Source organism: Phalacrocorax aristotelis, chromosome 2 (genome assembly GCF_949628215.1).
Source record: "Phalacrocorax aristotelis chromosome 2, bGulAri2.1, whole genome shotgun sequence".
NCBI lineage: Eukaryota > Metazoa > Chordata > Aves > Suliformes > Phalacrocoracidae > Phalacrocorax > Phalacrocorax aristotelis.
In genome coordinates this window covers 54358138-54372420 of record NC_134277.1, presented here as the reverse complement: position 1 = coordinate 54372420, position 14283 = coordinate 54358138, and the positions used below count along the sequence as shown (strand labels likewise).

At 35.3% G+C, this 14283-nt stretch overlaps 1 protein-coding gene across 3 annotated transcripts in view; it reads left to right on the top strand.

The window, feature by feature from the left end:
• BBS9 (Bardet-Biedl syndrome 9) overlaps positions 1-14283 on the top strand; it is a 318286-nt gene that overhangs the window by 38491 nt on the left and 265512 nt on the right. For all 3 annotated transcript variants that reach the window (XM_075083602.1, XM_075083601.1, XM_075083603.1), the window contains exons 8-9: positions 1563-1746; positions 2736-2865. In XM_075083602.1, coding sequence (XP_074939703.1) covers positions 1563-1746; positions 2736-2865 — 314 coding nt within the window. The remainder of the gene's footprint in view (positions 1-1562; positions 1747-2735; positions 2866-14283) is intronic.

Genomic DNA, 14283 nt, shown 5'->3' with positions numbered 1-14283 from the left:
GTTGGTCCTTAAAACTTGCTCTTGTTCTAAGCAGAAGAAAAAAGAGAACTGTGTACTGGAAATAACTATTTCTAAGGCAGACTTCGTAATACAGAACCTAAAATGTAGTAAAATAGATAAATAAGTACACCTGAAATAGTGCTCAAGTTTTAAATTTAAAAGTCTATTTGTGGCTTTGCATTGGACTTACAAAATTAATGTAATTCTACTTGGGGAATTCTTTGTACTTAGAGAAAACTTAACAGTGAAAAATGTTTCCACTAATAGTCAATATCCTGAACTCTTTGTCAAAAACCTGTGGATTCAATAGTCTTCAGGAGGTCCCTGTGACTAAGTTGTCTAATATTTAAGCTGCCTCCTCATAAGAAGAGAATTTCATTCCCTGTGGTTCTGCAGTAGAATTGCTTGTCTGCTAAACATACTGTGTAAAATGCTAGTTTCAGCATATTTCAGGTATGACAGTAAAATATTGGGGAAGCATCTATCTTCCTTCTAGTGGCTAATAGTAGAATTTTTTCAAACTGTAAGTCAGTCGGAATCCTACATTTTGATTTAGGAGAAGACAACATAGTTTTTAAATAAGAAATTTGGAAGCTTTGTCAGATATGCTGCAAATGAAATACATTCTTTTAATCTAAAATGAGAGGCATACATGGAGATGAATGTAATAAGCCTGGCTTTTTACGATGGCACTTCCAGCTTCATATATCAGATATGCCAGTATGTTTACTAACACGTTCTATATTCTTTAAGCAAAATGATTGATGCTGTTCATATAGGAAGTGCAGACAGTTGAACTTCAATTTTTTTTTTACTTCAGGAATTCTTAATTTCTGTTTAACCAGCTTGACAGCAGTCAAAAGCCATTTTTGCATGTGTGAATTGGTTGAAATTTCTAAGAGGAGTTGAAATAACAAACCAATGAAATGTGTCAATAAGCAATAGTATTGTTTTAAGATGTAAGGACATAGGCAAGGCAGGATTTGTAAGTAGTTGCTTGTTATATCAATGTATGTAGTTAGAAAAGTAGACAAGCTACCATATACACAAACATTCTTCAGATTGGAGAGTGTACATTAGTGACTGCAAGCATGAATATTGGCTTACACACCTAAAACTTTGTCTATTTTTCCATTTACATGTATTGGTAGACTAAGTTATCACCTCTTGCTCTCTAACCTTGCCCTTAATATCTGAAGGACATTTACAGAGGCAGATTTAAATGATTCTAATACTCTGTTAAAGTATAAAGCATTTTCATTTTGAACGCGATGTGTATTTTAAAATCTAAATATACTTAAGTGAACTGCATGGCCATCAATTCATGACTATTTAAAAAAGTGGGTGATGTTTTTGCTGCTTTAGTCACAATAAGGAAAGTCACCAACTGCCTTCAAAATAGGAGGATAACTAATATTTTCTTGTTCAAAAAAAGACCTTGATTTTGTTTTGCTATGTTAATGATATTCATGTAACTTCATGAGTTCTAAGCCTTCTCAATAAGTTTTGTCTGTAATATGCAGCTGTCAACTGATCTCTGGAGCATGTTTTTTCTTTTGAAGGTGGATTGGGTTTTAAACATCGGAGAGCAAGCACTGGATATATGCGTTGTCTCCTTTAATCAAGCAGTTTCTTCTGTTTTTGTGCTTGGTGAGAGAAACTTCTTTTGCCTTAAGGATAATGGGCAAATTCGGTTCATGAAAAAGCTTGACTACAGTCCGAGTTGCTTCATTCCTTATTGTTCAGGTTTGTAAAAGGAAAATTCAACTTAACTTTTACAGCTAACAATTTTTTTTTCTGACTGACTACATACATCTTTCTGAATAAAATGTTGATTTGTGGAAAATCCGTGGATTTTGGAGCTTTCTTCTTGGATGAAGCAGATTTATTTTCAATTTTTACTTAGTGTGAAGTGCATAATTATTAGAATCTAAATAGATATATTCTTATCGCCAAATTGAGGTACTTCTCTAGTATTTGAGTAAATTTGCACAGGTTCCCAAACATGGAAGAATGAGAGATTTTTGGATGAGTAAACTAGTATTTGACCTTTCGTCATTTACGGATAGTTAAAAAAATTATAATAATGTTTACTGTTAGGAGATGAAACTAACATATTATATTGTATGGAAGCAACTTGGTTGGTTCCCACTATGGAGCTACAGATTCTTAATACCTATTCTGTATTAAAGTTTCAAAAACTATCTGATAAGTTTTTGCCTCCATGTCTTATTTTAGACTTAAAGTATCATTTTAAATGTGAACATTGTTAAGATAACTTTTTACACTTTCTGGTTTATACTATACTATTAATAAAACCTATAAATGCATACCCTTTTAGTCAGTATTCACAGGTCAGTGAATTAATGAAGAGTATAAGTAGCTGATATTTAACCAATGTGTATTTTGTCATATCTATCCAGGCATGCTAATGTGGCAATTATGAGTCTTTTTAGTCATGTTTTAAATTACCAAACGTGGCTGGCTAGAACCTTGGAAGGTTGTTGCTTGTGTTGTGTAGTATGCAACTGAAATTAGTATCCATAATTAATCACATATATCCTTGATTATTGCCATTGTAACTTTCATAACTTTTGACACTTTATGCTAAATTCCTTTTAAGCTATTATTTCATATAAATTAAAAGAAAAAATGGTGTAATGATGTAAGCCTCAATGAAAAGTACTTGCTTTTGAAAATCTTTCATCCTAAAAGTGGTTTTATATCTTTAACAGTGAAAGAAGGAACAATAAACACTCTAGTTGGAAACCATAGTAAAATGCTGAATGTTTACCAAGATGTTACACTGAAGTGGGCCACTCAACTCCCCCACATTCCTGTATCAGTAAAAGTAGCAAATTTACAGTAAGTAACTTGTTAAAGTTTACTTTTTTCAGATTCATTTCCTGCTGTGAAATTTGCTTTTAGATCCTAACAAACAGTTCTGAGGTATGTAACAAATAAGGTGACTTGTAAAAGGAGAATTCAAAGTAGTTTTTGTTTTATAAAATACTCTTTAATGGGCATACTCTTAATTCTAGAAGAATACTAGAAATGCTGTACTGTGCTTTAGATATTAAGTTTTTCTTGAGCGAAGGTAGAACCTGGGGTGTCATACCTCCAGTGGAGTAGTTTCTTTAAAAGAATGAAAAGTGAAGCTTTGCAGTCTGGTAAGATCCTTTCCCTGAGACAGGAAAATAGGGAATCTCACTGCAAATCTGTTCTTCATTAAGCATTTAAAAGCATATGAATTCCAGGGATGATCTGTTGGAACAGATTATTCAACTCCAATGTTAAACTGTGGAAATCAAGGAACTGTTTAAATTGCTCAGGATTGCACTGCAACGGACCAAAACTTTTTGTAGAATACACATAAGACAGGTCAGGGAAAAACTGGTTGGATGTGGGGTTGAGTGTAGAGAAAATATTATATACTGATAAGTTCTGTTTAGTCTGTCACTGAAATAAGCAAACTACAGAAAAATTCAACTAGTGTTTTTACAATCCAGTTTATGCCTGTACTGTGTGCCACCAGAGCTGTGGTAGATGCTGGCTGCCGAGTGCCTGTGACCATACGGGATGCGGTAGGAGTATCCTTGTCAGGTAGATTATTTCTGCTCTCCAGCAGACTTGTGCCCACATACACTGGATTGTTGAATGCTTGATCATAAGTTGTGTGTTTTATCTCATAACAGATGAAAATGCAACATCTGACTAACTGGCTTTACTGACTTATGCAGAGTAACCTGAGGGATATTTGTGTTTGGTTTGGCACTAATGGTTACCTAATGATTTTTTAATAATTTATAATGTAAAAGTTTTTTAGACTCTGGAGAGAGTTGTGCTGGCTTTCATCCAACAGGTCTTATAAGTAAAATATAACAAATAGTCTCAATGGGCCAGTTAGTATAAACCAAAAGTTAATTATGCAGGATATGACAGTACAGCTTTTGAAGTTTGGAAGAAATATTTGTGTCAGGAAAAGATTTGAAAAAGGCATTGATTTCTACAATAGCAGATTGTACTAGTATTTGTATATACAATTATTTGTTTGGAAACCCATATTAATGAACCATCTATTTTAATAATGCCTGTAAGATGTTTATGCAGGTTCTGCCTGTTCCATGTGAACTTTAACACTCAGTAGTTTGATCTTATTGAGAATTTTGAGAATCTACTCATTTGTCCCAGATAATTTTGCTAGTTGGATTCAGAATTCCTACAGACCTACTAATGCTAGGGTTTGGTTTGGGGTTTTGTTCTGTAAATGGTGGGAAAGAGAGCAACCTCATTGTACAAATCTCTTTACACAGGTATGGATAAATGAAGGAACATCTGTATGTCTGGACTCCGGCCTGAAAGGCATGGAGAAATCTAGGGCATATGTGTTTCAGAGCTATGTTTCCTCTGACTTTCCATTTAAAAATATGCAATACGCGTATACTTCTTTCTGACATTACAAATAAAGATGAGCTAAACAGTAAAAAGTGTCACAAAGCTTATAGGGATAGTAATTAGTCTTAAACAAAAGAATATTTTTTTTTTCCTTAAAAATAACTTGAAAAGGGATTCTTTGACTCAATGTGATAATGATTTTTCTAATACTCCACTCATGACCTCAGTCTCAGTTGGGGCCTCTGGGCACTACTGTAACATAAATAATATTAAGTACTTTAAGCATAGAGTTGTTAATCCTATACTGCTGAGAGATTGAAGTGCCTTAAATATGACGTATGTCAGTTAACTACTTTCATGTCCTTTCCACTTTTATTGCAATAATACTTAACAAAGTAAATGGAGCATTCTGAATACAGTTGTCTCCTACAGATCATGTATGTTTTCGCTATTTTCTTGTTGGCATAATGGCTATTACTTATATGTGGCTTTGGCTTGCTGGATAAGAAGAGCATCACTAGAAGCTATTTTATGTAAATCCCCTTGGGGCAGGGGTAGTGATTGCCTCATAAAGGCAGTCATATACTTTATCCTGTAATCTTGATAGTCTACTTTTAAGATCAACTGTTCAAATGTTTTGGAGAATTCCAGCTAAGTAACTTGTGTTTCTAGTGTGTGCCCCTCCTTATTCTTTATGAATTGATTTTTCCTCTTACAGTACTGTGAAATGCAGTATTTCCCTATTGCAATACTAGTATGTAAATAATGATAAAACATACTACAGCATTCGGGATAAAATTCCAGCATAAACTGCTTGATTTCCATCACTGTTTCAGAAATATGCAAGGAAAAATAGAAGCGAAGGTAAGTGGTTACTTATAACATTTTTGGTGAGGTGTCCCTGCACTCTAGAAGTGATATATATACACACATATTTTTTTTTACCTTCTGTTAAAATCTGAGTGTTCTCTGTCAGGAAATGGAATGTTTCCTGTAAAAGTTTGTGATCAGACACTTGAACTACAGGCAAAAGTTTGAGAGTTTATCTTATTCTGGGTTTTACCTGAAGATCTCTCTAACTATGATCACTGAACTGGAAGTTCAGTTCTAATAATTGTTATAGAAGTTTGTCCCTTATTTTATTAGAAGTTTATATTCTGGTTCTGTTAAGGTATAGTAGTTACTGTTTATGACATTGTTTTAATGTCAAGGGGACTCCTATATGCTTAACATTACCTGGATTGCTTCAGAGGTATAACCACTTACATTGACAATTTGGATTAATTCAAATGGCTAGGACTTTGTTTCAACACAAATTCATCTTCCTGTTGATAAGCCTGCTTGGACAGTTATATTTTTGCAAGTCCTGTGTTGTCATCCTTAAAGTTATGACCGTGCAAAAGCATTCTCACTGAGGCTGAAACTCTCGGAGAAAATGGTTTAGGTGTTCTGTTTGAATTTATTAAAAACCCCAAACAACTCCCCCCCACCCACCCCAAACAACAACAACAAAACCCTTCTAGAGTAGTTTGAAGAGAAACTGTCCACATGCTGCAGTTAGAACAGCTGAAATCTGAGAAGTTACACAAAGGAATTATAAGAATTCCTACTCCTCTCAAATTTTCAGTGTTGAAATGGTAATTGTGAACAGCCGTGTTTGCTTGATATCCACCATAATTATATAAATATCTTAGCATTGACATCAAAGTCCACTCCCATTTTTTCTTGCCCTTTGGTTTCCCTTCTGTTTCACCAGAGACCTCTTTCCTAAGACCTTCCTTGTATCTCCATATCTCCTTTGCAAAGGAAATTTCATGAGCGGTATCTCTCGTGTTCATTGATTATCAATTCTACAAATTTGTTACTTTTTGATGCTTCTTGAGACGTGTTAGATTTCTCTCTCCCCTCTGTCATAAATGACATAATTGTGTGGGGAGCAAGCCAATAGGAATGTGGTTCCTACAGAGTTCCTGTTAGCTAAAGTGCCTCATATGAAAGTAATTTTTTTCCTGTTGGCAGGGCTTTGAGCCTGTAAAGGCAAGTGACTTAATACTCCCCCACCAAAGAGGTGGCTTATGTTCATCTGAATCATCTGAAATAACTTATTCAGAAAGTCACTTTTTAAGGGCCTATCACAAGCTGTATTTGTTTTTCTGTGCCTGAGTTATCCTGTCTCCATATGCTTGACCATAAAAGGACCTTGGAGTAGATTAAAATACTTGGACAACTACTTTTCTGTTTTTTTGACACTAACTCACTTGGCAAAACTGTTCCTAAGACTACCATGTTTTAATGACTGATTGATTGCACTAAGTATTATTCTGACCTGGCTGGCCTGAAACTAGAACATTATGTTAAGGTCCATTCAGTCTGAAGCAAAATAGTTTGTGTTGCTAGCCTCAGGATGTTTCCATCGCAAACATTTGAAATGCCACTGTGGGTTGAGTTAAAACCACATAGATAGAGCTTTATAGCTTGCATGTAGTCTCAGGAAAGGGATTTTTGTTTTGATCACACTCAAGTTACAAACCTGTTTTTGCAGTAGGAAAGCATGAAGCCTTCAAATCAGGGACTTACTTTCTTCTGAACATTTTTAAAGTTCACCAGTTGTAATTCTACTACTTGGTTTTGTTTGTATGCAGCCTTCAAGTTATATCTGATAAGCCCATGAATACTAAAAGGTAGCCTGACTTTCTTCTTTTAAACTGAAATAGGCTGCAGACTTTCGCAAATATCCTAATTTTCAAGGCAGTATGTCATGTTGCCCGTCATTTTGGTTCTTTGTGCTTTCAGCTATCCATCAAGAAAGGAAATCTGGTGGTATCTACGTGGCTAGAAATGTTGATTTAACGTGGAATTTATCAGCAGACACAGTTCTAACAGTAAAGCAGTCTTCTCTGAGGGTTTAGAGGATGTGTTGTGGGAAAGATAAATCTTTCCTCTCTATTTAATCTACTGGGGACTCTTACTGCTTTAGGCACCAGTTAATCAGTGCACTTCATGTTTAAATGAAGGGTATTTTCACCTTCAACCACATTGGAATTTGATTAGAAATATCTAAAAGAAAAAACTTTAGAGCCACCTGTAGCACTTCTCTATAGGGAATTGAATGCTTTGCATATATGGTGCCTCCTGCTTTTAGGAGCTACATCTAGGAAGCAGAATGTGGGAACCAACCTTCTTTTGTGAGCATTTATATGTACCACTATATATGTGAGCAGAAGGCCTGTTCTTCATGGAAGAAAAATTCTTGAAGCAAATAACCCACAAAATGACATGTATGCCTTGTAAAATGTGAAGTTTCTTTTAATGCAAGTGGTTGACAAGTTGGTGAAAGTTACTAGAATATTTGCTTTCACTTTCATTTATTTGACAGATAAATATAATTTTACTTGGTAATGGAACAGTGTGTTTTCTGAAGAGGAAATATAAAGCAGTCTGGAAAGGGTTTTTTTTTTCCTCCAGAAGCAATTTACCACCTTTAAAGAATAAGAATTTCTGAGTTTCTTAAAATATTAAATTTCCAGAACCCAACTTTTTAGCTTGAGTTAAACTAGTAAATAGATTTTCATATTTTGAGATGGGGGAAAAAAATATTTTTCTTTTTCAAACAAAAGAAACTGTTGAAAAGCTAGGGGAAAAAAAGTAGACTTTATATGTTCAAAACGGCCACAGGGCTGCTTAGTAAGCTTTATCCACACCTCAACTCTGTATGAACTTCAAGTCTGTCTAGGTTTATACTGAGGAATGATCCCATAAAAATATCACAGGTTCCATGTCTTTACCAATGATTCTGTTTTGCTCAGTTTGTAGTCAAAAAGTTATTTTTTTCCTGCTAATTGGAGGACTACAACTGACTATGGTATTTGAAATGTACTTAGGTAATTTTTGGTTGTTGCTTCTCCAAGTATGATCATTTCAGGCTGAACTCCTAACATCGGTGTTGTGAACCTCCAGCCCATGAAGACTGTATCACATAGTAATGTATTTGTCAGCCATGTGTTAAAGCCAGCTACCCATAGGCAGTGGGTGTTCATGTTCTGACTGTTATGTATTTTATTATGGATTATACTGAATTAGAGGCTTAAAGTAATAAGTTCAAAGCTGTGTTGTGTAGGCTGAGATGCAGGGAATAGTGCAGCTTACTGAATCACTTCAAAGTTGCTGACTTAAGATGCTATAGTACTATCCAATTTTCTTATTACTTATAAGACAAAGTAATTCAGTAGTTCTGAATTTCTGATGTTGTTCTTGTATGATTCCTTCTTCCTTTTGCAGAAATAATAAAGAAGCAGAGACTATTTTCTATGTAATCATATTCGTTAGTGTTTGAATATTGTAGCATGTGGTGCTGACAGCCATGGCTACTGCAATTCCCTGTCTCTTGGAAAATCCACACTTGTGTTACGGTTACACAGGTGCCTTGTAAAAGAGTATTTTACAATATTTTTAAATACTTAAAAGTCATTTTTGGAGATAGTGACTTCTAATTTACTGAAGCAATAGTCTCTTGCTACGTACTGTGTTATTTCACTCTTAGCTGCCTCTTTCCTTTTTTCTTGCATCTTTTATTAGAAAAGCATATGTAGCCTGTTTTTGTTGAAGATACTGACTTCTCACTACCTGTCTGACTCTTCTGTTTTGACGTTTGGCATTCATCCTTTACAACCATAGATGCCGACTTCAGGATACTTACAGACCAAAGTGGGAAGGTGTTTTTGCATGGTAGTCTGATGTGTCACCTTTGACCTGTCAGTGTTACTGTTGGCCTTGGCTATTTGAGGACCATATGAGCAAAAATGAATGCCTGCAAGAAATTCCTGATGCTTTAACTCTAGGTTCAAAAGAATATGTGAGGAAGGTTTGGGTGTTTTTTTTCAGCTTAGTTTCTTACTGTGTATTCCAGTACGCTGTTCCTGTCCAGTCTCTTCCGTTAGTCTGCAGCTTGACTGCAAGACTGAGGAGTATTGTTCTGGTGACTCTGACCAAGAGAGGTTGTCTGTACATGACCTCCAGTGCAGGGTTGCTAATCAGTTTGCATTTTGAAGGGGAATACAATACTGAAAGATACTTTCTTTTGTTTATTGCATTTAGAAACAATCCCATATTTACCCCAACATCAAACAGTTAAGAATTTTACAGTTACTGGAGCATACATCCTTGGAAAGAACCACTTTTTTGCCTTCCAGAAAAATGCTTAGTACAATACTACATTTGGATTTTCTGATTTGTTAGTATTTCATCGTATTAGAACGACTGGTAAGAAGTGTGTGGTTTGTACACTTATCTGTCCCTGAAGACTGTTGTTCCCTGGCCTCATAGGACCAAGGCTTGTCTTCTGTATATGGTGATAGCTTGAGCCTGACATAGTTAACGTAACTTCATGGCACTTAATCTGAATAAATTATATATAAGTCTCTGATTCAGCGACCTATCTCTGTAAAGAAGAGAACATAAGCTAGTATTTAAATTCTTTGTTTTGATGCAGGTTTAATTCCCAGATTTGAACTTATGTAGCCCAACAGACTGATCAGTTTAATTTAAATGAGAGATGTGAATCAGAACATTGGAGTTCAGAATTCTGGTGTAGAGCCATCATTGGTTGAAAATGTGCTTTATGAAGTTTTAGCTTCCAGTAATTTTTAAAGAAAATTAAACTCTGTGATCAATTTGCAAGTGAGAAAATATGGGTCTGGTCCAAATACGAACTTGAAATTAAAACTTTGTTCTCTGGCACAGAGTCAGAGTACATGGGGTGGTTAGATGAACGTATTTCGTGTAGCTGGGCGCTCCAAACAGTAGAAAGGCAACAGGAACTGAATTTAACTGGAAAAAAATATGAAGAAATATTGTAGTTGAATGAAGTATATAAGGTGTAAAAGTGCAATCACATATAGGGTAGTAGTGGGTGGAGTCAAAATAAAACCCCACTCATTGACTTTTTTAGCTATCCAGATGCTTGAAAATACTTTGTTCTTCATTCCAGCCCATCTGTTATTCCCTATTATAACTGACATCACCACAGCTACCACAACTGTTAAAGAATCACCATATAAAAATGGCAAAACTTACGTATAAAACCAGCAAAACTTAGCACTTATTACACAGTTTTATGGAAAGAAAACTGCAGGAATCGAATTTTATAGTTTGTTGAAAGATTTTTCCTTTTTCCCTATAGTAGGACTGTAATAGAAGCGATGCCAGTTATGACGCACAGTATGAACTGTTCTGTTATATACATGTGTATATATAAATTTTTATTTGAGTGTTCTGTAAGAATGTTGCCTGATCTGAGAAGTTAAATGCAGAGAATTCTAGAATCTTTCTCCTTAAACGTAATTGCATTTTAAAGGAAAAAAAATTATTGCATTTGTTTTTCATCACTAAATTGCCACTAGATTGTCAAGAGATGGCAGTACAAAATACTACCCTTTTTAAAGGTCTTTTGAAGAGGTAATTTTAGTGTGTGTAGCTTAGCCACAGAATATGAATGTGATTATATTTCTTTTACTCTAGTAGGATTCTGATCATGCAGAAGACAGATGGGCCAAATACTATGCCCGGCATATACTGTGATCCATGACTGGGCTTTCTAGAAAGTTAGTTTCTAATGGTATTTACTGTATGATATTAAGCACATGCCATAATGCCAGTTCTCCTAATTTTATTGCATGTCACTTATTTGCTTTTTCAAAAAAGCCTACTTTTTATAGTTATATGGTTTTGTAGGGGTTTCAACTTTCTTTAGAATAACACTTAAAATATTCCTACCCTCATGATTCTAGAGGAAGCCTTAAAAGTGGAAATTCTAACTGTTCAAGAGCAAGAAGGCAAGTGACTCCCCCTCTAGTATTTAAAATAAAATACTTGCTTTTAAACAAATACTGGGGGGGTGGGGTTGCCTAATCTGTAGTTTCTCTGTGCCTGTTCATGTTGTGACAGTAGAATATAACAGTATCAGGTTCTGAATTCAGTCTTCAAGTTGGGTGTTGAGCAGTAGGCTGGATTTTTTGGATGTATTGTGTGTGACACTTGCTCTGCCCATAGAGGTACTGGATGTCCTGTTTGAAAAACAGTTGTTATGAACAGGCTGTTGATTTTGAAGGTCTTGTCTTTCATGCTAATAGCATAATAATAATTTTTTCATATGAGGACCAGCAGGTGGGGTATTTATGTTAAGCTATGGTGATGACAGCCAGCTAGCAATGCGAAGTGCCAGAAATGGTTTTAAAGAGCAGCTTTGAAGACAGAGTGAAGGGACAATAATAAGTATTGTTAAAAGTAATAGCGTTTGTGCTTTTTCCTGCCTGAAATGCTGGTGAATTTTGAAGGTTGCAGGATCATCACTGTCAAACTTTGAGGAGAAAGAGATGGAAATTAATTTGAGTTAAATGTTTTTAAAGTTATGTAATTATTCAATCCTTTCAGAATAAATCTGTGGTAAAGACACATCATCGTTATTCTTGTTAGCCTCTTTGTAGTCTGTGGGTAGTCTAATTTTCCTTCTGTACTGTCTAATGTTAGTATGTATGAAGCCAACAGTTAAGAATAAGCTTTATCTAAAACATAGATTATAGATTTTATTGGTATAGCACCCTGCATCTCTCTATTGTTGGAAGCAGAGATGCTAGGGGCCTCTCCAGCTTGCCTGGAGTGAAATAGACTCTAACCACTGTCTTGAAGTAGGAGAAGAGAAGGTGTAGATGAAGGATAAACTTTTGAGCACCCCCATATCCTGTATCCACGATGCCGTAGCTGCTACCTTTTGGTGTATAACCTTTGAGCCTTTGGAAGCTGCTGTATATCTGTCTGCCAGTGAGGGAGTCTGGCCTTGAAACAGATTTTAGACTTCAGGAGAAGGAGGTGCAAATGAAGAAATATGTACTTCTTGATGTGGCTCTAAGATGGAATGAAGCATGGAGATGTCTTAGGTGTGTCATAGTTGGCCTTAAATTTCTTTCTTACTGCTAACACTAGTATTGTCATAAATTAAATTACAGTGTAATTTCTCTTGTTTCTTATTATTTGGAGCTCTGATTTAGAGGCTGCGCTCTTATTTAATCAGGTTTTCTTATCAGTCCTCACATTCATTTTCAATTCAGATAATGCCTCTAATCTAATGTCTTAGATATGGAACTGTGATAATAAGAAATGCAAAGTGGAAGTTTTGAACTTTTCCTTGAATATATTATACTTCAGAGTGTATATTTTTACATTTTTTTTTTGCCTACAGTAAGATCATATATCTCTGGAGGCCTATGTCATCACTCTTATTATTCTGTTTTTATTCTACTTTGTGACAAATATTAATTTTAACTTAAATCTGCACTTTGTGTAGCTGGTTAATTTTTAATAAAACCATCACTGCTTTTGAAATAGTTTTGATTTTATATTTAAAAAACAAGAAACTGAGTTGGTTACTCCTTCAGATAAAAATAATTTTTATGTAACTTGTAGCATGAGTTTAAGTCGTGTGTCTAGCGTGCTCATACCAGTATGTGTGTTCCCTGACTGAAGGAATCAGAAAAGGATGTTGTGTATGAAACTGAGTCCCTCTGCATGCGTTGTTAAATCTAACCTGTTAAGATTCCCGTACATTTAAACCTCCAAGCTATTATACTAACCCCGTTAAAAAAAAACCCTGCTTCATTTAATGTGATGTGGTAGCTTTTAGGGCTCTCCTGTGTGAAAGCTGTGCTGCTTGGCTTACCCTCACAAGCCCTGCTGTGCTGCCCTGCAGGTGGCAGTAGTGGCCTGGCAGAAAAGACCCCTGACCCAAATTTTTCTGAGTAGTGTTTGTTTTTAACTTGGCAGTAAAAGTAAAAACAATTCATTTCCATGGCTGTTTTTCATTTGGATATTTCGTGCTCCTTTTTATTTGGTCGCTGGATGGCGTTTGGCCTTTTAAGCAAAGAGTCTCTTTCAAGGAGAAAGCTACGTAAGCTGAAGACTTGTCTGAATTTGTCGTGCAGCAAGGCACTAACTAGTTTGCTGTGTGGTGTCACCATGCAAACGTGCCAGTGAAAATGTCTTCGCTCCCAAGTAGAGAGCAAAAGTACTATAGAAGATCTGGAAGATGGCAAATCCTTCAGGCATTCATAATGGTAATGCTGGCCAAATTCAGGTTTTATTCAGTTCTGACTCTTGGTGGATTTCAGTGCTTGTAAGAGGGGATAGGTGTTGACCTGTTTTTTGAGTCATCAGTTCTCTTTTTAAAACTGCTTTTCCACTGGTTATCAAGAAGAAATTGTGTTTCATTTCCCTCTTCCTCTTAAATGTATATAATAATTTTTTAACTAGATTTCTGTCTGGTATTATGTTACGACCAGCAATCCTAGACTATCACACAAATGGGGAAGATGAAGAATGTTTTTCTGTAAAGCAACAGCAGAAATTATTTACCACTTAATGATATTAAATACAATTACATATTGTTAAACAATTATAATTGAACACTGTATTTACATTGTGTTTACATCCCCTCTGCAGAGTGTGCGAATCATATTAAATACATAATATAAATAGCCTTTAGAGAATTTTAGTTTCTGAAAGCAAACAGATTATCTGTTTTCATGTGTAATAGCAGAATGCGCAAGTCTTGCACATAGAAGTATTAATTCTGATGTAAAGTTGAACAAATTATTTCTTTAATGAGGAAGGGGTTTTCAAAGGAACCTGTTGGTGTTCCACAGATACCCAAAACCAGTTAAAAATTGGTGGTGGCTGACAGAGTTGCACTAGGTATACTTTTAAATATTCAGCTGAAGGTCTGATTTTGGAGTGTTACTCCCATTACTTAGAAAATTCTTACAGTTCGTTACTCCCAGTCTAATATTCGTTCAGCATTTTATCAAATACTTTACACAGTTACAGCTAAAATAACATTGA